Source organism: Ursus maritimus, unplaced genomic scaffold, assembly GCF_017311325.1.
Source record: "Ursus maritimus isolate PB19 unplaced genomic scaffold, ASM1731132v1 scaffold_28, whole genome shotgun sequence".
NCBI classification, from domain to species: domain Eukaryota; kingdom Metazoa; phylum Chordata; class Mammalia; order Carnivora; family Ursidae; genus Ursus; species Ursus maritimus.
In genome coordinates this window covers 2,127,772-2,149,231 of record NW_024425341.1, presented here as the reverse complement: position 1 = coordinate 2,149,231, position 21,460 = coordinate 2,127,772, and the positions used below count along the sequence as shown (strand labels likewise).

General features: G+C 42.1%; 1 protein-coding gene across 1 annotated transcript; it reads left to right on the top strand.

The window, feature by feature from the left end:
- The first annotated feature begins 1,670 nt into the window (after positions 1 to 1,670).
- Positions 1,671 to 14,359, top strand: VDAC3 (voltage dependent anion channel 3). The gene is made up of 9 exons (XM_040643216.1): positions 1,671 to 1,809; positions 4,213 to 4,281; positions 5,015 to 5,064; positions 8,170 to 8,322; positions 9,146 to 9,198; positions 10,914 to 11,141; positions 12,415 to 12,565; positions 13,374 to 13,431; positions 13,837 to 14,359. Exons 2-9 carry the CDS (start codon positions 4,215 to 4,217, stop codon positions 13,926 to 13,928), a joined length of 852 nt encoding a protein of 283 aa, XP_040499150.1. The 5' UTR covers positions 1,671 to 1,809; positions 4,213 to 4,214; the 3' UTR covers positions 13,929 to 14,359.
- The last annotated feature ends 7,101 nt before the right edge of the window (positions 14,360 to 21,460 follow it).

The window sequence follows — 21,460 nt, the reverse complement described above, 5'->3', positions numbered from 1 at the left end:
TTCTATCTCACAGAGGTAGAGACTGAGGCATAGAGAGGTTAAGTTGCTTGCCTAAGACCAAAGAATTGGCCCGTCTAGGGTACAAACTCAGCCTCCTTGGATCCAAAGCTCATTTTATTTAGCCTACTAAGTTATACTGCTTTGCTTATGATATTTATCATATTCTGCCTCATTCAGCAGGTATTTGTCCAAGTCCTACATTATGAGTCCTTTGGGAGCATTTATCTTACTTATCTATTAGCCTGAAATGCCATACACACATCAGGCAAATAATGATATCTGCCTACTGATTCAAGCAGCAACTTGTAGACTGAACATCAATAACTTTGTGGGGCTTTTTTCTCCCCAACTTTTTATTTTGAAAATTTTACAACTTACAGGAAAGTTTAAAGAATCATGCAATGAACACCCACATAACCTCCACCTAGATTCATCAATTGTTAATGTTTTGTACATTTGTTTTTTTCTTAACCATTTGAGTTAGCTGCAGATACATGCTATTTCACTCCTAAATATTTTAGCATACATCTCCTAAAAACAAGGCCATTCCTGTATAACCAAGATATGGTTATGAACATCAGGAAATTATATGTTGGTGCAATGCTAACATAATAGAGTCAAATTTTCTCAATTATGCCAGTAATGTTTCTCAGTAGCCGTTTGTTTTTTTGATCCAGGGTTCAATTTGGGATCACATTGCTTCCAGTGCCGTACCTTTCTTTTGTCTCCTTTAATCTAGAACAATTCATTAGCCTTTTTCTTACTCTTTCATGAAATTTACATTTTAGAAGAGACCCAGAGGTTGTTTTGCAGAACGTCCCTCAATTTGGATTTGTCTGTTTCCTCATGAATACAGACACACCTTTAGCAAGAATAATACCTTTTTGTCCTCTGTGCCTCACATAGGGGAACGCATGACATAGTCTGTACCATCCCTGGTGATGTTAAGTTTGATCACTTGGGTAAGGGTGACTTCTCTCATGTGAAAGTACTCTTTTTCTCTTTAGTAAGGAATCTGTGGGCTCATACTCTGGAACTGTATGACTATCTTCAAATGTCTAGCATCTATTGATAATTTTTGCCTGAAATTGGTGGATCCAGAGTGGTGATTTTCTCTTTCTATAATTTCTTCTATATTTATTAGTTGGTATTCTTCTCTAAAGAAGAGCTTTCTTTCCTGCATCTCCTCTCTCCCTTTTAATTATAATCTATCGCTACCTGTGTGATCTTGAATAAGTCACGTCACTTACCCCTGGGGGCCCCGTTTACTCATCCTTAAGATGAGATAACCTAAGGGTCACATTCTTGAATTTTAGTCAGTCGGGGACGAAATTCCCGTAAAGGTCTGCTCCGCATCTGAACGAAACAAGCCAGGCCACAACATCCATCAGGGGTGTCCCAGGTCCTCTCCGCCCGCCTCGCCCGCGGCCCCTCCTATAGTAACGGTAACTAGTAACCTCCGAGCGTTCTCGCGAGAGCGAGCCCCTTCAGGGACAAAGGTGCGGTCACCCAGGCCTCTTCGCCTACGTCAACTCCTGCTCCTGCCACCTGCTCGCCGGGCCCTCTCGCGCACGCGCGCACACGGAGCCAGACAGTTGGGTTCGCCCCAGCTGTTCCTCTCGGCACTCAGACCCGCGGCGCGCGCGACCCCGGCGCGACACTACGGCGCAAACGCCGTGCGCGGGAGGGGCGGGTAGGGGCGCGCAGGCGCCGCGGGGAGAGTGAGGCCGCGCAGGCGCGGACGGCGTTGGTTTGAAGAAGACCTTCAGCGTTGCCCGGGCGGAGCGGAGACAGGCCCTCTGGTTGGAGGTGAGGGGACTGAGGCCGTGGGCGGGGGGGCCGGCGGCCCGGCCGGACCGGACCGGGGTGGGTGGCAACTCGCCAGAGAGCAGGGGACCCAACGGGAGGCGGGCCTAACGGAGGGCTCAGAAGGGAGAGAGGAGCCTAACGGGGAGCGGGCCCCGCCGGGCCGCGGAGGGCAGAGGGGACCTTGCTCCCCTGGCTGCTTCAGGTGATGGAGCCATAGCGCCGGCGTGGGGAGCGGCGCTCGGATCGCCGAGCCGCGACCCTCTCCCTTCCTGGTGGGCCCACAGGACTTTCTTTCTAGGCGTCAGGCCAGAAAGGAGGTTGGTTTCTAGGGAAGTTGGATCCTCGAACCCCAAACCTACCCTCCCAACCCCTCCCCCGTCCCCCCCCCCCTCCGTCCCCAGCTTCCTCTCTGGAATTGTCGTCCAGTATCAGGGGAGCTCTGTAGCACTCCTTATCGCCAGGGGGAGGATGCTCTACGTGCAACTGGAAAAGGCGAAACGAGGAACAAAAGGGGCTCTTTACTGACTGTCAAGTTAGTAATTGTGTAAAGCAGTATTACCTAATTAACCCTTCCCCTCTGTCTGCATCTAAAGCAACCTCGTATGTTGTGCATGCCAGCTACAAGTGCATTTTGTAGAGCTGATAGAAATACATGATGATAGCTTTACTCCCGAGTGACATGAAGTCTCTGTGTCTTCTCTGTTTTTTGCTTGATCATACCAGCAGTGCATTACCCATCAGAATCGTGGGCCTGAAAAAGTAAGCTTGAACTAGGCAGAACTGAGTAAACTAAACCGGCTACACTTTTGCAAAGTGTCTAGCAGTGGTTTTGAAAAATAAAGCAAAATGCTGAAAGACTGTCATCAGATGGATGTTTCCAAATATTTACGTGTATCTTTTCTCTTGTCAGTAGATGAAAATCCAGACTGTAAAGGCATAACGTTTTTTTTTAATATATAGGGCCTGCCTTTCTATTCTGATCTCCTCAAATTAAGACTTCTGGCAAAATTTCATCAGATACTAGCATCGGTTGAAATAATTAAGAGTAATATCAGATTGCAATTGGCAATGTGTAAATAGTCTACACTCGATCATTTGAATGCAGGGAATTGGATTGTAAAAGAATTGCCCTGGAAGTGAACTCTGAAACCCTGTGGCTTAGGACCAAGTTTTATTTATCATCTGAGTCAGTACATTTATACTCACTTTCACCTTTACTATACTCTTTCCTCTTTATATATATATTTTATATTATACTCTGCCCTCTTAACATATAATGTCTGTCATATTCGACAGGTTTAGGTTAAGGAACAAATTTTAAATGACATTCACAATTAAAAAGTGCATCATGGGTGTATGTTGTGTTCAGATATGATGGTATAGGCAGAAACTTAGCAGAAGGGCAGATTAAGAGCCAAGCTAAATATAAGTATTAGTTTGATTGTGTAGATAGTTCAGATGTAGTAATTGCATGGGATAGCTGGTACTCTGGATTTTTCTGGTATTTTTCTGGTATTGGGCTAATGGGACTGCTTCAGATGGCTCTACAATTGGTTAGACATGGCTCTTGAGGCTGCTGTCCAAAGAGATTTCCCATTATACAAAGAGGGCAGAGGGGTGGTATGTTTATCCTTGTAGATACAACTTCTGAGAACTTTAATGTGAGAGCCATATCGGCAGTAGGAAAGCTGTGTGAATACCAAGTAGGTAAGGTGAAAAGTGAAGGCACTTTTGGTTTTCGAAGGCTTTAACTTTAGAGTATATGCCAATTTTTGGTAACCAGGATTACTGCAGGTAGAATTTATCTTGTTTGTGGTTAATGGATAAGATTATATAATTTTATGTTTAAAAGATCTTTGAGAGAGGACATATTCTGGTTGAATGCATTCCAATTAGTATGGCAATTCTTATTTTAAGAGCTGAATTTCACAGTGGCAAAAAAAAAAAAAACAAAACCCTGAAGATTTTTAATGCATCTGTTCTTACAGTTCTTCAAAACAATTTTACCTTGTCACTTTAGTAGCTCTTGGCTTTATAACAGCCCAAGAAATGTTCTTCCGTAAAGTTTGCATATATATATATATTTTTTTTTTTAAAGTAAAAAGTCCAATTTAATAAAGCATCTCCTTCAGTCTGTGAGAATTTCTTTTCTTTGAAATTCAGTCGGAAAGATGATCTCTGTGAATCTCATGAAAAAACCCTTTTATTATCCAGTATTCTGGAAAGTTCTTTGTAAAGAAGCAGAATGCCTTCTCCTAACTTTGCTTGCATTAGTGTATAAGCATTAATGATGCACAGGAAGAGAGAACTGTATACCTCTCCTCAGGACTAAATACTAGGACTGTGGGTGAATAAATACTAAATGGCTATTTTTATTCCTTTGTCCTTATTTTTCTTTATAAGATATGTGTAACACACCGACTTACTGTGACCTAGGAAAGGCCGCCAAGGATGTCTTCAATAAAGGATATGGTAAGTATGCTGTTGTACATTTCCAATTTGGGGTCAGGGTTAGTGTTGAATGCTTATTACTGTATGCAAGATGCAGTGCTAGTAAAATGAGGTTAACATTAATCTACTTCACAAGATTTAAGGGGATAACTATCAACAGATTATTAGACTTGACTCTTTAGAGGTAGAGTGCCTTACAGGCATTAAAAGCAATTATATACATGTATGGATGTGTATATATTTGCATATTTAATGTTATCTGTAAGATGAAGTAATAGAAATCTGTAAAACTTCTGTGTCCTCTGACTAGCTCTGGGGACAGTTAAAGTGGGGGGTACGTTTTTCCTCCTCCAAATAAGGGCAGTGTTTTCATGAGCGTGAAGACACAACTTTTGACTTCTTTGGAGTAATACATTCTTGATCCCAAATAGACATTTATTTTTGGTTTTTAAAACTTAATCTTTTAATTTTTAATTTTTTAAAATTATACATTTGATTTTTCTTATTAACTAGTATAATTATCTAAGTTTATACTGTGTAAGCATATTTTCTGATAATTGTTTTTCTTTGAGAGCTTAAAAATTATACTTAAATTATTTCGTTAGAGTTCAGGTTTCAATGGAACTCTCACCTAGTGAGGATACTGTGTATTTTCCATATGGAAGGTACACGGACTGTTTTCATAATCTCTAAGTTGTAAAAACTGGAGTGAATATCACATTTTGTACATTACCGTGTTTTTCTGTTTGTCTAGGATTTGGCATGGTCAAGATAGATCTGAAAACCAAGTCATGTAGTGGAGTGGTGAGTACCCAATATAATTTTAATAGATGTAGCATAATTAACTTCAAGGAACCTGTTAAAACATTGTTTAGTCTAGTTCTGTGAGTCAGTGTCCATTTGGCACTATGCTGTCTTCCCTACAGTTTTGTCATACGCTCAGATTTCAGTGAGCATCTTCCCATTAGCCCTAGACAGGTTGAATTTGGGGGGAGAACAAAGGTTCTCAGAAGAAGAAGGAGAATTCTCCCCCTCGTAATAAGAATATGCTGAGTCTTATTCTCAGGAGATATAAAATATATGTATTTTTTTGGCCAATATCATATCTTTATACTTTCATGAAAATGTATATGGGTACTAAAAACTTTACTTCCGTTCTAATGGGTTCATGCAAGTTTTATCGCCCTCTTACAAAAACATTAATTTTAGTCTATCCCTTCATGATTGATCAAAACAAAAATAGAACTAAAAATGCACGTAAAGGATTAGTCTACAGTTTTTACTGGATGTTCACAAAGTCTTTTTTACTGAAAGTTAATATAGTAGAGGATGTAGGCATATTTTTCAAGTGTCATTAACCAGAACTTTTATTCAGTAAATCTGGCAAATAGGTTGACTTTGCATTCACCCCATTCTCTGATTTCTGCTCACTGACTGTCTATCTTTTTGGTATTTACCTATTTAAACCAGTGCTAATTTTATTTCCAGATATAATAATTTAATTAGAGGAGCTAAAGGAATGTGGAATTCGTATGATACTTTGTCTCATACTCCTGGTTTGTCATTATCATTTTTTCCCTGGTTTTTCTAGTGGTAAATAAATATATATGCAGCTACTACTAGGGTGGGCATATTGTTTTATGGGTCTGTTAAAATAGAAAAATTATATTAACTTTGAATAGGGTTTCAGAATTTGGTCAAGGTAGGTTTGTGTTGCAAAAATCGACTAAAATTTTATCTCCCTCCCATGCTGCTGTGGTGTGGAACTGTTCATTCAGATGGTAAGAAAAACAGAGCATATTTGTGTGCTTGTTTTTATGGCTGCTTTCGGTTTTTGGTATTGATTTAGGATAAATTTCATCTATTGCTCCAATCAGTTCTTAGATTGCAACTTAATATTTTTATCATATGCCATCTATTTAATAGTAACATTTTTATGGTGGTTTGTTGCTTACTAGCCTTTATTGTAGAGCTGTAGATGTTATATGCATGTTACAAATATATTTTGCACTGTTTGATCTAATGATGAAGTTAGAGAGAAACTAAAGCAATTGTGAGCCAGTTAAACTTTTTAATTTAGAAAAATTCTGGCTTTTTCTTTTAAGATTTGTACCTCTGGTATTTTAGACTTTTGAGAGAGCTTCAAACTAAGAAGTGATGGTAACAAGGAAAAAATATAGACTAACTACACTTTTACCTTAGTTTTGTGTATGAAGTTTTCCTAACACTAAAATTGAGGTTTATCTATGCTATACTTTCAAGTTTATGAGAGGTATATGTAAAAAAAAAACACTGGATGGCTGGATCTACTAAAAGAAAGCAATGCTGACATTAAATAATTGTGTGGGCTATTAAACATGACTAGCATTTTGTCATTTTGTACCGAGGCCTTGCCCTAAAATGTGCAGCGTGATACTCTCTTGGAAAACTTCCTGCGCGGTGTTGATAAACAGATCATAGCTTCCCAGTTGTTTCATCAGCCTGTAGGACTAGAGGTAGGGAGCAGGCTCTTTGGTAAGGGAGGACTCATATTGCAAGCAGTGAAACAGAACTGCTCAGGGCTGGCAGCATTTCATGACTGTTGGCAGAATTTCAAAAATGTTCTCTAAAAACAGGGCCAGTCAGAAGGTTTTTTTCTTGACAGTTCATAGATTGTCAGTGACAGGTGTTGACCGTTGGCTTCCTTTTAGAGCGAGATCTGTTTCCTATTGCTCATTGTCATATGACTGAAAGGACACCTACCTAGGGAGGAGGGTATATTTTAAGGTGTTCATAGTTACTATTTGATAGAAAGCACTTTAAAAGGTGGGGAGAAGAGAGAAAGAGAGACAAGTTGCACCATTCCATTTTGTTGTGAAAAATGAGTACATACTTTGAAATATTGAGATTGTTTATAACAAAAGTTTTACCGATAGTTTTGTGGCCCAGAGCAATAAAGTTTTGGTGACAGTGTAACTGTACTTAATGCCGCTGAGCTGCACACTTAATAACGGCAAATGTTATGTTAAGTGGATTTTACCACAATAAAAATTAAAAAAAAATTTTTAAAGCTTTTATTGATTTATTTGACAGAGAGAGAGCACAAGCAGGCAGAGTGGCAGGCAGAGGGAGAGGGAGAAGCAGGCTCTCCACCGAACAGGGAGCCTGACTCGGAGCTCGATCCCAGGACCCTGGGATCATGACCTGAGCCAAAGGCAGATGCTTAACTGACTGAGTCACCCAGGTGCCCCCCTCCCCCAATTTTTTTAATGCACTGAAGTTCTATTAAAGGAGGGTAGGGCTGGGGCACTTGGGTGGTTCGGTCGGTTAAGCATCTGCTTTCGGCTCAGGTCATGATCCCTGTGCTTTGGGCTTGCACTCCACGTGGGGCTCCCTGCTCAGTGGGGAGTCTGCTTCTCCCTCCCCCTGCTCTTGCATGCGAGCACACACGTGCAAGCACTCTCTGTGTCTCCTCTCAAGTAAATAAATACAATCTTAAAAAAAAAAAAAGGTAGAGTAGTTCTTTCTAGTGTTTGGGGATTTTTAAGGATTTGAAAATTAACATAGTTTGAAAGATATGGTAGGGAATGAATAATCTTTTTTCAGGTCATGAAAGTAAAATACTTAAGATTCAATATTTTTGTCTTTTTAGTAAAGGCATTTATTTTCAGTAAAGATATTTTTCTTTTAGTGGAGAGAATTTAAGATTCCCATTTTAGTAAGAGAGAGTATATGGAACAAGAAGTATCAATAAGAGCGGTGGAATAATGGAAAGATCTGAAACTGGTGGAACTTTAGAAATGAGAGGGCAGGAAATACATTGTGGTAACAAACTACATTGATTTCTGATCCATTGAACACTACTTTCTGAAATGAGTGTTTTCTGTTTGATGAGTTGATTTTAAAGTAATGATTTTTCTTGCTTATCAGGAATTTTCTACTTCTGGTCATGCTTACACTGATACAGGGAAAGCGTCAGGAAACCTAGAGACCAAATATAAGGTCTGTAACTATGGACTTACCTTCACCCAGAAGTGGAACACAGACAATACTCTTGGAACAGAAATCTCTTTGGAGAATAAGGTAAGAGAAAGCATTAGAAGTTATTTGTAGGTTAAATTTATCTTGCAGGTAAAATGATCTATAAACCCCAAATACAGTGTGAATGAGATCTTATAACCTAGGTGGTAGCCATATTTTTTCTCTGCATGTGGCCTTTTTTGATATGTCTTAGATTTCTAGAAAGTAAAGCTTTGTGAGTCCATAATTATCACATTACATCTCTGTTCTGACCAGTTCTGCTTATGATTGAGCCTCTCCTGGGTAAACCAAACTATTTACAGTGAGGTAGTTTGATTTTATTTTGTAGTCGTTGCAAAATTGGCTCCGTAGAAAAATGTTTCTAAATTCTATGATGTCTTCAAAGAGAAAAATGTATCAGCAGATATTTGTTAAGTATTTGCTACGTATAGGGCACTGTTTTTTGAGGTATGTCTACGCGCACACTGCCATAGGTAGATAACATGTGTGTGTAGCTGAATAAATTCCTCAGGTTGGCTTGTTAAATGTCAGGTTATCTCATTACAGTAATTTTCAAGAGAGTATCAAGATTACTTGGTTGTATTGGAATTTTGTTGGTTTTTTACTGTAATTAATGTTATTGGCTGTGATAGAATTTGACTGCCACATTTAAACATGGTTTTAGGTGAGAGAATCTGATGAAACCTGGGGTAAGGGGGGGAGGGGAAGGATAAAGACATAATTCGGTAAGTAACTTAATATTTGGCTTACTTTAATGACTCCCTTTTTTTTTTGTTAGGAAGTTAGAGAAAACTTTAAAATTGGTTTCTTGGGTCAAAAAAAAGAGAAAATTACTAATTGTTTATTTTAAATCTTTGTTTTTCAGTTGGCTGAAGGATTGAAACTGACTCTTGATACCATATTTGTACCGAACACAGGGTAATTATCCAAACCCCATCTTCTGAAAAAAAAAATTTTTTTTAAAGATTTTGTTTATTTGAGAGAGAGAGCACAAGCAGAGGGAGCTGCAGGCAGAGGGAGAAGTAGGCTCCCCACCGAGCAAGGAGCCAGCTGTGGGACTCCATCCTAGGACCCTGGGATCATGACCTGAGCTGAAGGCAGATGCTTAACCAACTGAGCCACCCAGCCGTCCCTCTGAAATGTTTTTGTAGACTGTAGGGAGAGAGCACTTTAGACTAGGGAATTGCAATGAAAGGTTTAGATGCCGGGAGAACTTAGGAGGTTGCTGTTAGGAATACCATAGAGACCTGGAATGTGCAGGAAAGAGAAAGGAGGATTCCTTTGAAGCAGGATGCAGTTTTGATTTGAAAATTGAACAGATGAACAAAAATACAAAGCTTAAAAATACAAAGAGGCATGTAGTAGGAAAAGTTGAGGAACTAGAAGGGTTTGAGACTAGATTTTTTTTTGAAGATTTTATATTTAAGTAATCTCTACACCCCGTGTGGGGCTCAACTCACAACCCTGAGACCAAGAGTTGCACGCTCTACCAACTGAGCCAGCTAGGCATTCCAAGACTAGATATTTCTTAAGCTATTCTAAAGATTCGTGGATGGGGTATTTTGCTGAGAAGTTAATTTCTTAAGAAAACAGTGTAGTCTCCTGTCTGTGGAACACAATAGGCAGTAGTTCTGCTACTGACGTGCTTTCTTAGCCTTTAGAAATCTCCTAACCTCTCCGCTTCAGTTTGTCTAAAAAATGGGGACCGTGTTGTTTCCTATCTACTTCACATGAGTTGGTGCTTGAAAAAGGCAAAGTGACATTTTTCCTTAGCTGTAATGTGTGTCATTCCTGCCACACACTTCAGTTATTTTCCAGACAAATATTCTCAGAAGAAGCCTAATTAAATAGGACAAGGATGATTAAGAACCAGTTTCATGTTTTCAGTACTGACATTCAAAAGTGTACAGTTCTCTTCCATCCATCTAATGTTGTCCAGGGAGAAAACACTGACCCTAAGGAAAAAAATATGTTTATTAAAGGACTGTATCCTTTTAAAAGAAAATACAGTGTTCGTTGTGATAGGTTACTAACTTAGAAGTGAAGTGTGTCAAGTGTTACGTTTTGTAGCATCTGGACATTTAAAAACATTTAAAGAAATTTGGGTTCTCATGAATACATACATATTCAGGTTATTAATTTGGTACTGAAATAGCTTATTCCTTTTTATACTTTTATTCATGCTTTCGTGATATTAATCATGAAATATCCCGTCATTTGAACTTACAGTGAAGAATAGGTAAAAATAGTATATGCATTTCTTTTTTTTTTTTTTTAAGATTTTATGTATTTATTTGAGAGCGCGTGTACATGAGAGAGAGCACAAGCGGTGGGGAAAGCAGACTCCCCGCTGAGAGGGAGCCTGATGTCAGGCTCAACCCCAGAATCCTGGGATCATGACCTGAGGCGAAGGCAGATGCTTAACCGACTGAGCCACCCAGGCGCCGCAGTATATGCATTTCTAATCCTAACAAAATTATATTTGTAGAGCTGTCATTTGAAACTTTACTGTATGTATGCCATCTACTGAAATAGTATTTACATTGGGGGAGAGAGGGGATCTTACTCTGAAGATTTCTGGACAGTAGTAGAAACTCATGTTGTTTTCATTGTGTTGTTTTTATTTCTTACAGAAAGAAGAGTGGAAAATTGAAGGCCTCTTACAAACGGGATTGTTTCAGTCTTGGCAGTAATGTTGATATAGATTTTTCTGGACCAACCATCTATGGCTGGGCTGTGTTAGCCTTTGAAGGTTGGCTTGCTGGCTATCAGATGAGTTTTGACACAGCCAAATCCAAACTGTCACAGAATAATTTCGCCCTGGGTTACAAGGCTGCAGACTTCCAGCTGCACACTCACGTGTGAGTGTTTATAATTCATCTGCCTTTAGCACTGGCGCAGTTGCCCAAAAAGATGGTAGCCGTTAGCATGTTGAGAAGGTTAGAAATGATCGTACTTGCATTTAATATGCTTTGGTGGATATCCAGCCTCACTGTACTATTTTCCCAGTCAGCAGAACATCGCCAGACGTTAGTGCAGTGGGTGCATTGTGCTGTGCCTCTCAGCCTGTACCCCGAACTTTAGGAAGGGTTAGGATCTATACAGGAACCACTGGGATGGAGAGAGCCCAGGCATAGGTCACCTCCTGATCAAAGGGATCCTTTGGAGATATTTCTGCTTCCTCTGGTGCCTTATTCAGTTTGGCAGTATCTGGAAGCAGCTCTGGATCGTGAAGAGCAACCACCTAATTGATCTGAGCATCTGGACCATCTCCAGTGATTCTGCGGAGATTTTCGGGCACCCTCGGTCACAACTCAGCCACCCTATTGCATTCAGAAGAAGCAGAAGTCCTCAAAGCAATCCTGGATTCAATTCTGTAGGCTGCATCCTATTGGTTAAATGAATTTGAACTTTTAAATTACAGTTTATGTCTTGGCCTACTGGGCACTGTTAGTATACCAGGGGGAAAAAGCAAAGGAAGATATCTTTGTTTTTGAAGTGTTGTGGATTGCTCTCCCCTAGACATTCCAGTTCACTGTGATGCCTGAAATAAAGTCAAGCAGTGGTATAGACAGTGGCATTAAAATTGATGGAACAGCACGAACAGGAAAACCATGAGAACTCAGGGACTAAGTTCTGGGATGCTTTGAAGCAATAATTTAGGTACTTCTCTAGAGTAGTACGCCCTAGATATTGTGGGGGTGGTGCTTTCTGACTCTAGGGTTGTTTCAAATGAAGTCCAGAGTTGGCTTTGTTCTTGTACTCTGTATTTTTTGTTCTGCAGAAATCTTTATTGAACTATGCTTTAGGTTTCTAAATTCTTTGAAATCTCAAAGACTTACAGATCATATTTACCTAAGGTATCTGCCTGTGTGCATAATGGAATTATGTCTAAGAAATTTACATTGTGGGGAGCTGAGTAAATGAATCCAGTGTTAATTATATTTTAATTAGCCAGTTATAAATTACGTAACTGGATTTGGTTCCTTGTTTTGTTTCATAGTCATTTATACTAGAAGTTTGCTGAAAAAGGTAGTTGCAAAATGAGATCCTTGTCTAAACAGAATTTGTTTCCATATCGTAAGAGTGGTACAAACAAGATATTTATGACTTTTTCTTATACCATGAAAATAGGAATGATGGCACTGAATTTGGCGGGTCTATCTACCAGAAGGTTAACGAGAAGATTGAAACGTCGATAAACCTTGCTTGGACGGCCGGCAGTAACAATACCCGTTTCGGCATCGCTGCTAAGTACAAGCTGGACTGTAGGACTTCTCTGTCTGTAAGAAGTGCTGCCAGACTGGGCCGCAGCTGAGTTTGAATGGATGTTGTGATCGGGTGGTTGCATGCGTGTTCTCTGAACTTCAGTGAGCGGGTTGCCGTGTGGTGAAGAGTGTTTTACCTCGGGTCTGGGAGCGTGGATTCTAGTCCCAGAGCCTCCCAGGCTGTTGTCTGACCTTCTGGAGTCCTTTTATCTCTTCGGCCTCAAAATTTTCTGATCTGTAAATTCACGGGATTTGATTACTATTCCTGTTGCTATTAGTAATTCTAATTAATAATGACACTAATTGAGCTCTTAAATTTCAGGTACTGTGCTAAGGGCTTAATGTGTAATATCTCATTTAATCCTCCCAACTACTCCATGTGGTGAGTAGTATCCTCATGCCCGTTTTATAGATGAGGGAACTGAGACCTGGACAGGTCAGATAACTTGCCCAAAGTCACAAAATAAGTGGCAAGATTGGAATCCAGATCTTCTCTCACCAGAGTTCATGTTCTAACCACTGTCAGAGATTATAAACTGACATCTCAAAAAATTCAGTATACCAGGGGTGTTTGGATGCATAATGTTTTAAAAATTTTGCTTGAGGCCTTTAAGCATGCATTCTCGAGGACCCTACTATCCCTACCAGTCCTATTAACTGAAAAGACTTACCTTTTTATTAATTGAATTTTCAGTTTTGGTAGTTCTAGACTGGCCCGAAGTTGCTTTAGTTTCGGAAATCTGGTGCATGAAATAGTGGTTGTACTGGACTTACGTATTATGAAGTTGATTGTTTTCTGTTTCTATTTCATCTCCTAATCTTTAGGCTAAAGTAAATAATGCCAGCCTGATTGGACTGGGTTATACTCAGACCCTTCGACCAGGTGAGTAAAGGAATTAGTAACAATGGGCGTGGGTAGGAGGTAATGGAGGAATAATGAAAATAACCTATAAAACCTTCAGTCAACTGCAGGTCAATTCAGACCATTTTGTCACTGTTGTTTGTTCATACAAAGTAAAGCAGATCAAGTGCCTTTGAAAGTATGTACATATTTTTTACTGTAATTTGGTCTCTCTGGCTTGTGAATTTGGTTATTCTTAACCTGAACTCCAGGTGAAGTTTGCTGTGATTATGCCTTGCTCACTGCAGGTGATTATAGATAACCCTGTATTGACTTAGTGGTACCTGACTCGTAACTCGCACACCCGGCTGTAATCTGTGCCCTTGAAAACTGAAGATCTGATTGTAATACTTGTTATGAGTGTTTGTGGTGTTTTCTTCTTCCTAGGTGTCAAACTGACCCTATCAGCTTTAATTGACGGAAAGAACTTCAATGCAGGAGGTCACAAGGTTGGATTGGGATTTGAACTAGAAGCTTAATGTGGTTTTGAGTAAAGCATCCGATTTGTCCCTGGAGGTGAAGAGAACCCACTATGTTTTGGCCTTAAAATTCTTCTGTGAAATTTCAAAAGTGTGAACTTTTTATTCTTCCAAAGAATCATAACCCTCCCCACACTGAAGTCTAGAGATCGCAAGTCCATCCTAAGGGAGGTACTTGAAGGCATGCCTGGAAGTTGTCATGTTTGTGCCACATTTCAGTTGAGTTCCGCAGTGTTATTTTAAATGTGTTCCTCAGCGACAATGTAGTGTCATGTTACGAAGGAAATGACCCGATCCTCCAGTTTGTACATCACGTCCTGCATGTCCCACACCACTTTTTCATGACCTTTTAATATTATTGGTCTCTGTGCTGTAGTGGAATCTTTGGTTTTGCATCAGAGTAAAATAAATCCATCACATTTGGAACATAATCGCTCATCTGACTTGCTAGTGGTGGTTTTCTTCTATTTGGTGTGATTGGTTTTGTTTTGAAAAATACCCTCATAGGTGGTGGGTGGGATTTGTATCGAAGGTGGTATGTCTGACTTACCTGTCCCTTCCACTCTGGCTCATCACGCTGACTGCTCTTCTGCACTCAGGCCGAGGAGTGAGACAGTGAGTTCCGGCCCACTGGGCGGAGGCACATTGTTGGGGTGCTTGCTTCCTACCGCGGCTGAGTAGAGCGGGATCGTACTGGTAGCTGTGTAAGTGGCTGAGAAAGAGCAGTGGGGGAGGGGGGTGGGCAGAAACACCGGCAAGGGAAGAGTGGGGTTGGGGAAATGCTGTGGGGAGGAGATGGGTAGGAGGAGGCCAGCCGGAGGAGGCCAAGGAGGCCGGAGGAGGCTGGAGGCCCGTCTCTGGCTCCCCTCAGGGCCTCAAGAAAGTGCTTTCGAGTACTGGACCGAGAGAAATGGTAACCAAAGAATGAAGATACCAGCTTAGAAAAGAAATGAGTAGGCTGTAGTACCTTCAGGGCTTACTTAGTGAATATCTTCCTTTCTAAAAATAGAAATCTTTTGGAAATCTTTTTCTAAAAACAGCATATGCTGGTTGCAACAAATTCAGACACAAAAAAAGTGAAAATTCCTATTCCCCTCTCCAGTCCCTTTCTGCTCTCTCTAGCAGTTTGATACATATCCTTGCAAATATTTTTCATTGTCTTTAGAGATTACGTAAATATCTTTATATAAAATGTGAAAATGCATATCTTGTTTTGCAGTATACTTTTATTTATTTTTATTTTATTTTTTTTAAGATTTAATTTATTTATTTATTTATTTTTTAAAGATTTTATTTATTTGACAGAGATAGAGACAACCAGCGAGAGAGGGAACACAAGCAGGGGGAGTGGGAGAGGAAGAAGCAGGCTCATAGCGGAGGAGCCTGATGTGGGGCTCGATCCCAGAACGCCTGGATCACGCCCTGAGCCGAAGGCAGACGCTTAACGACTGCGCCACCCAGGCGCCCCTAAGATTTTATTTTTAAGTCATTTCAGTACCCAACATGGGGCTTGAACTTCTGAGATCGAGAGTCACATGCTCCAGCCAAGTGAGCCAGCCGGCGCCCTGCAGTATGTGTTTCAATTTGACACATCGCAGTCTTCTGTTTGTTCGTACAGCTCTGCCTCACATTTTTTTATTCTGCTTGACTTATAAATGTGATATTAACTATTCTCCTTTTTACTGTATGGCGTTTTTTGCTTTATAAACAATGCTGCATTGAATATCTTTGTCCACTTTTGTAAATATTTCCATAGCAGTGCTGCCCAGTAGATCTTTCTCTCGTGATGAAAATGATCTGTCTGCATTGCCTCATATGGTAGCCACGTGTGGCTGTTGAGCATTGAAATGTAACTAGGTCAATGGAAGAACTGAAAAAAAAAATTTTTTTTAAGTAATCTCTACACCCAACATGGGGCTTGAACTCACAACCCCAAGATTTAAGGGTCCTATGCTGTACCAACCAAGCCAGCCGGGAGCTCTGGAAGAAACCAGTGTTTAATTCTATTTCATTTTAACTAAATTTAGGAGATTGCTAAACCATAGGGCATGTACATTTGCTAAGTAGTACGAAATCATCCTTCAGAAATTTTATACCAAGTTATATTTCTACCATTGGTGGTCAAGAGTGCCCATTTTTCACATCCTCAATAGCACTGAATGTCCTCAAACTTAAAAATATTTACGAGTCTTAGAAATGAAAAATGGTATCTTACTTTGGTTTGTATTTCCCTAATTGCCAGTGAGTTGGAGCTGTTTCCATGTATTTATTGATCATTTCTAATTCTGATTGCCTGTTCAGATTCTTGCTCAGTTTCCAAATGAGTCATCTTAAAAACAACTAGACACAACGCTTGCTTTTTGAAAAATGTTAGTGCTGCAAGATAGTCCCCCCCCAATCACCAAAGATTATCTTTACTAGCACCCAAATTCAGCACTCCTTATGTTGGAAAAGATCTGTGATACCAACCACATGATGTAATTTGATTTTCTCATTATCTTTGTGGGTTGAACCACCATTATAGGCGAGAAATACCACAGGAGAGGAAAAGGGAGAGGAGTTCAAAACAAATTCGTTCTGTGCCGTGGACATCTGTGTCTAGTCGACAGTTCGCGGCCGAGCCTCAGGCGCACCGAGCAGGGGTGGGGCGCTGAGGCGGGCTGGCCGCTGCTGCACTCGCGCTCCCGTGGCAGGCGGCCCGCAGCAGGAAGGCAGGCTTCTGGAGCTCGTGTAGCGGTCACCTTGTGTGACATACTCTTACTCCTTGCAACAGGAACTGCAGACGCCTCGGAGTCCAGTTGTCCAGGACGGAAAGCCACGAGAGGGTTCTAGGACAGAGCAGGTCCTGGTGGTTTCTCATGGTGGGAATTCTCAGTAGCTCCCTCTCTCCATAAAAGGCACACAAGCACTTCTCTCTCCCCTCCATCCCCCAGCTTGCTTCTCCTTATTTTCCCTCTTCATCCTCTCCTTTCCCCCCCAGTTAGCCTATAACTCCTTGGGCAATCATTTATTTGATTTTGTTCAAATTTAAAATTGACCCGTTCAGGACACTGCTCAGATCGTCAGTGTGGCCTTTTGAGCCTTACTCTCAAGGTCACGTAGTTTGGCCTTAACCATAGCCTGTAAGCTTTGCACCTGGGAACAGAGAACTGACATTCTAGGTTACATGTTTTTAAAGTCAGTGGATTCTTTGATTCAGTGTCTCTGCTCTTAGGAATTTGCCTTAAGGAACTCGTTAGAGATGCGCAGGGCGGTGTTCTGGATCGGGGAGAAAGCGGGTAGCATTTCCGCCTGGGTAACGGGCAGATGTGTGTTCATCAAATGGCACATTCTTCAGCCATTAAAAATCATGTTTTTGAAGAATAATAACCATTGAGGGTTATTCACAATATGTTAAATAGAAAAAGCAGAGTAAAAAACTAACCTCAGTTTTATTTTTTTAAAAAGTCTATGTTGGGGCGCCTGAGTGTCTGACTCTGGTTTGGGCTCAGGTCATGATTTCAGGATGGGAAGACGGAGCCCCACGGGGGCTCTGTGCTTAGTGCAGAGTCTCCCTGAGATTCTCTCTCTCCCCTTCTGTCCACCCCCCCATGTTCTCTCTCAAATAAATCTTTAAAAATAAAGTATATGTGGGAATGGGAGAAAATACTCCAAAATATTAATATTCATTATTTCAGGAAGTTGGAATCATGAATAATTTTTAATGATTTTGTACTTTATTTTTCTGGTTTTCTAAAGTGAATTTAGTTCCGTAATTAAGGGAATACTCTTCTAAGTAATATTGCTTGGAAAGGCAGACAGCACCTGTGCCGCACCGTGGGCAGCGTGTGTGATGGGTGCTCCGTGTGTGCTGCGCGGCAGACTGTGTGCCCCCTAGTCTGAGGGGGACTGAGCCCCAACACATTGGCCGAGGCAAGAAGCACCAGGGGCTCCTCCACCCTCAGGAGAGTTACCCAAATAGATCGAAGTCCTGGTGTTTGTTGTGCTAAGAAACTAGGCATGAGGTTTTTATTAAATTTTAAGAGACTGAAGTTTACGCATCACATTTTATTTATTTTTTAAAGATTTTTTTTTACTTGAGAGAGAGCACAAGCAGGGGGAGGGGTAGAGGGAGAGGGAGAAGCAGACTCCCTGCAGGGAGCATGACCTGAGCTGAAAGCAGACACTTCGCTGACTGAGCCACCCGGGCGCCCCCCGCATCACGTTTTATTTATTTATTTTTTAATGTTTTTTTTATTATGTTAGTCACCATGCAGTACATCCCTGGTTTCTGATGTAAAGTTCGATGATTCATTAGTTGCGTATAACACCCAGTGCACCATGCAATACGTGCCCTCCTTACTTCCCATCACCGGTCTATCCCATTCCCCCACCCCCTCCCCTCTGAAGCCCTCAGTTTGTTTCTCAGAGTCCATCGTCTCTCATGCTTCATTCCCCCTTCTGATTACCCCCCTTTCTTTATCCCTTTCTTCTCCTACCGATCTTCCTAGTTCTTATGTTCCATAGATGAGAGAAACCATATGATAACACACATCACGTTTTAAATATTAGTTCTCCAAGAGCTCGGAAGACGACACGATGCTTTGCTCATCCACCTTCGTCCCTGAGCACCACTGCTTAAGGAGCAGGAGGGTGATGAGTCCCAGAGTTCTGTGACTCAATGCCTGTCTTTGGAACTCGCCAGTAACATGGCCCAGCCTCAGGTTCCAGAACCCTGGACAGGAGGAGCTCTAAGAGAGCTGAAGCCATTTGCGGGCTGCCCTACAGTGTCACCTCGCTGCACACACATGAGGGTCGCCGTGTTTTCTGCACATGAAGACCATCCGCCCTGTAAGGCGACAGCCTCTGATGGCGCGTGCTCTGTGTACCCTCTGCCTCTTGCCCTTTGGAATCAAATCCCTCTTCTCTTTTGCCCTCACTCAAATGTCAACATTCAGGTTCTATCCTCAGCCTTCTCTAATTCTACACCCTGGCGTTGTGTTTGTGTGAGTAGCTTTTTCAGATGACATCTGCCTGTCCTCGGAGATTCTGATGGCCTCACGGGCCTCCTCAATACAGGTGGTCGGATAACAGCACCATTCTTCCTCGGTTTTAAACGAAGGGTAAATTAAGACGTGGTGTCAGTGGACAGAAGGCAAAAGCTGCATCTTTTGATGAAGGCTACTTGACACGTGCTTAGGGTGGGAGTGACAGCAGCAGCCGGCCGGGGCAGGCCTCCCCCAGGCCCAGGATGGGTGGAATGGTGGAGGGGAATTGAGTGCTTCCCAGAGGAAGGAACTAGCTCCAGCATGCCCATTCGTTCTTCCCAAATGTACCAATCCCATGCACTCCTTGCCCCTGGTGGAGGGAGCATGACGGGAAGAGAGGCCAAAGTGTGACGCTGAAGGTGGGCCTGTCATGTGGAGGGAGACCCTGAGAACAGAACACAGCATTCGGGGCGTGTGCTTTTAACCGCAGTCCCCACCTCCTCCCGGAGCTGGGGCTCGTCCGCTGACGACATGGATGCGGACCTCGAGGTGTTGGGGGGAGCGGAGTGTGTGCTTCGGCCCAGCTTCTGGGGATCCCCACATACCCGCTGTCCTGTCTTCTGACAGCTGCCTCCCAAAGCCATTCCCAAAGCTCGGTGCCATATAAGATGGCCCTGGTGACCTGCAAACCCTCCCTGCAAGCTGCCTGTCAAACCCTCTTGTCGGAGAGTCTGCAAGCGTCTAAAACTCTGATTCCCAAACTGAACCAATGCTCTCACCGTTCACCTTGCCCTTGGAGTTTCCGCCAAATTTCTGCCTCTTCAGGGAAAGCTTCCCCACCCTTGAGGTGGCAGCAATCATGTACTGCATTTTTGCTCACCCACCTCCCCGCCCGCCTGAGAACTCCTAGAGGCGTTTTTGTCTCCCAACCTCCAGCGGCCAGGCCAATACCTGGCACACGATAGGGACCCACGGAGTATTTACCGAATGGATGGAAATGAGCCAGCAGGCAGGTGGGCCTGGCTTGGCTTCTAAGTTATGGGGATTTCTGCACACGGACTGGAGTTCTCCTTCGGCAAGTACTCGTATTTTCCTGTGGCCATCAAAGAAACAGATATTGACATTTCTAGCAACTCTTTGAATTATGATGTAATTATTCTGGGAGGTGATTGCACTGCTGAACTTTAAAAAGGTTCTGGGAAGATGGTCACGGTTGCAATTGCACCTAATTCCACTGGGTGTCGCTGTTGTCGCTGTCAAGAGAAGATGATGGTCCCGCTGTGGAGTCTGGTGCCTTCTGGCCTGCAGGTCAGTCCGCTTTCTTTTTGACCTCACTCCCTTCCCCAACACCCTACCCGACTCCGAATTTGGAATGTCTACATTCGGGTTTGTTTGAACCTCCAAATGTCAAGCCTTGGGAAAAGGCAAGGGAACTGTCCATCCTACTGTAGCCCAAAGCCCTTTCGCTTCTTCCGTTCCCGATTTGTTCTAGCCAAATCTAGTAGAGATTAGAGAACAGCTGATCACCTTTGTTGAGTCAGAAACTTCTTACTTTAAATCAGATTGAATTCCTCATGTTTCCTTTATAAAAAGAGGCAGAAGAACTCTCTCACCCTTTCCTCCTGCGCTTCCAGGTTCTTAATCCCCTGCCAGTGTTCCTTCTGAGACTCTCCTCCCAGGCCTACGGCACAGTCCTTCCTCCCTTTTTCTAGAGACCACAGTTGTGGACACTATCTGACAGCTGCTCAGAGGGAGAGGCTGAGAGGAGGCCGGGACGCCTGGGGCATACTCTGGTCCTCTGACCATTTGTCTGCCTAAACTTTTTCTCATTCTGTGCCTTAGTTTCCCCAGTGCCTGGCCAGCTCCAGGTGTTTGAAAGACTGGCATCTCTCAATGTGGGGGGATGACGGAGTGTAGGTGACTTCTTTTTTTTCCATAATATGCTTCGGGGTTGTTTCCTTCAATAATAAAGGATGACATGCTAGGAAAATATTTAAGAGGGTGACAATCCAAGGATGGGGCTACATTTCCCCCCTTCATGAAAATTTAACCATATCCTACAGGTCTCATCAATCTTCTTCCTCCACCTAGCGTGCAGAGAACCCATTCTCTGGTTTTAGTCTCTGGCTGTTTTGTCTTGTTCAACTAACTGTGGCTTATTTTCTATTCATTTTCTCCACCATCTAATTTAAAGTTTTCCTCCAAGCAGTCCCCCTGAGAGGAATCATCCACAAAAAGTTCCCATACAAACAAGGGAAGAGGGGGAATGAACCATGACAGACTAGGGACTCTGGGAAACAAACTGAGGGCTTCAGAGGGGAGGGACGTGGAACGGGATAGACCGGTGATGGGTAGTAAGGAGGGCACGTACTGCATGCATGGTGCACTGGGTGTTATACGCAAGTAATGAATCATTGAACTTTACATCAAAAACTAGGGATGTACTGTATGGTGACTAACATAACATGATATAAAAAATTATTAAAAAAATAAAAAAATAAAAAAAATAAAAACGCCACCCCCCACCCAAAAAAAACAAAAACCACCAAAAAAGACCAAACAAGG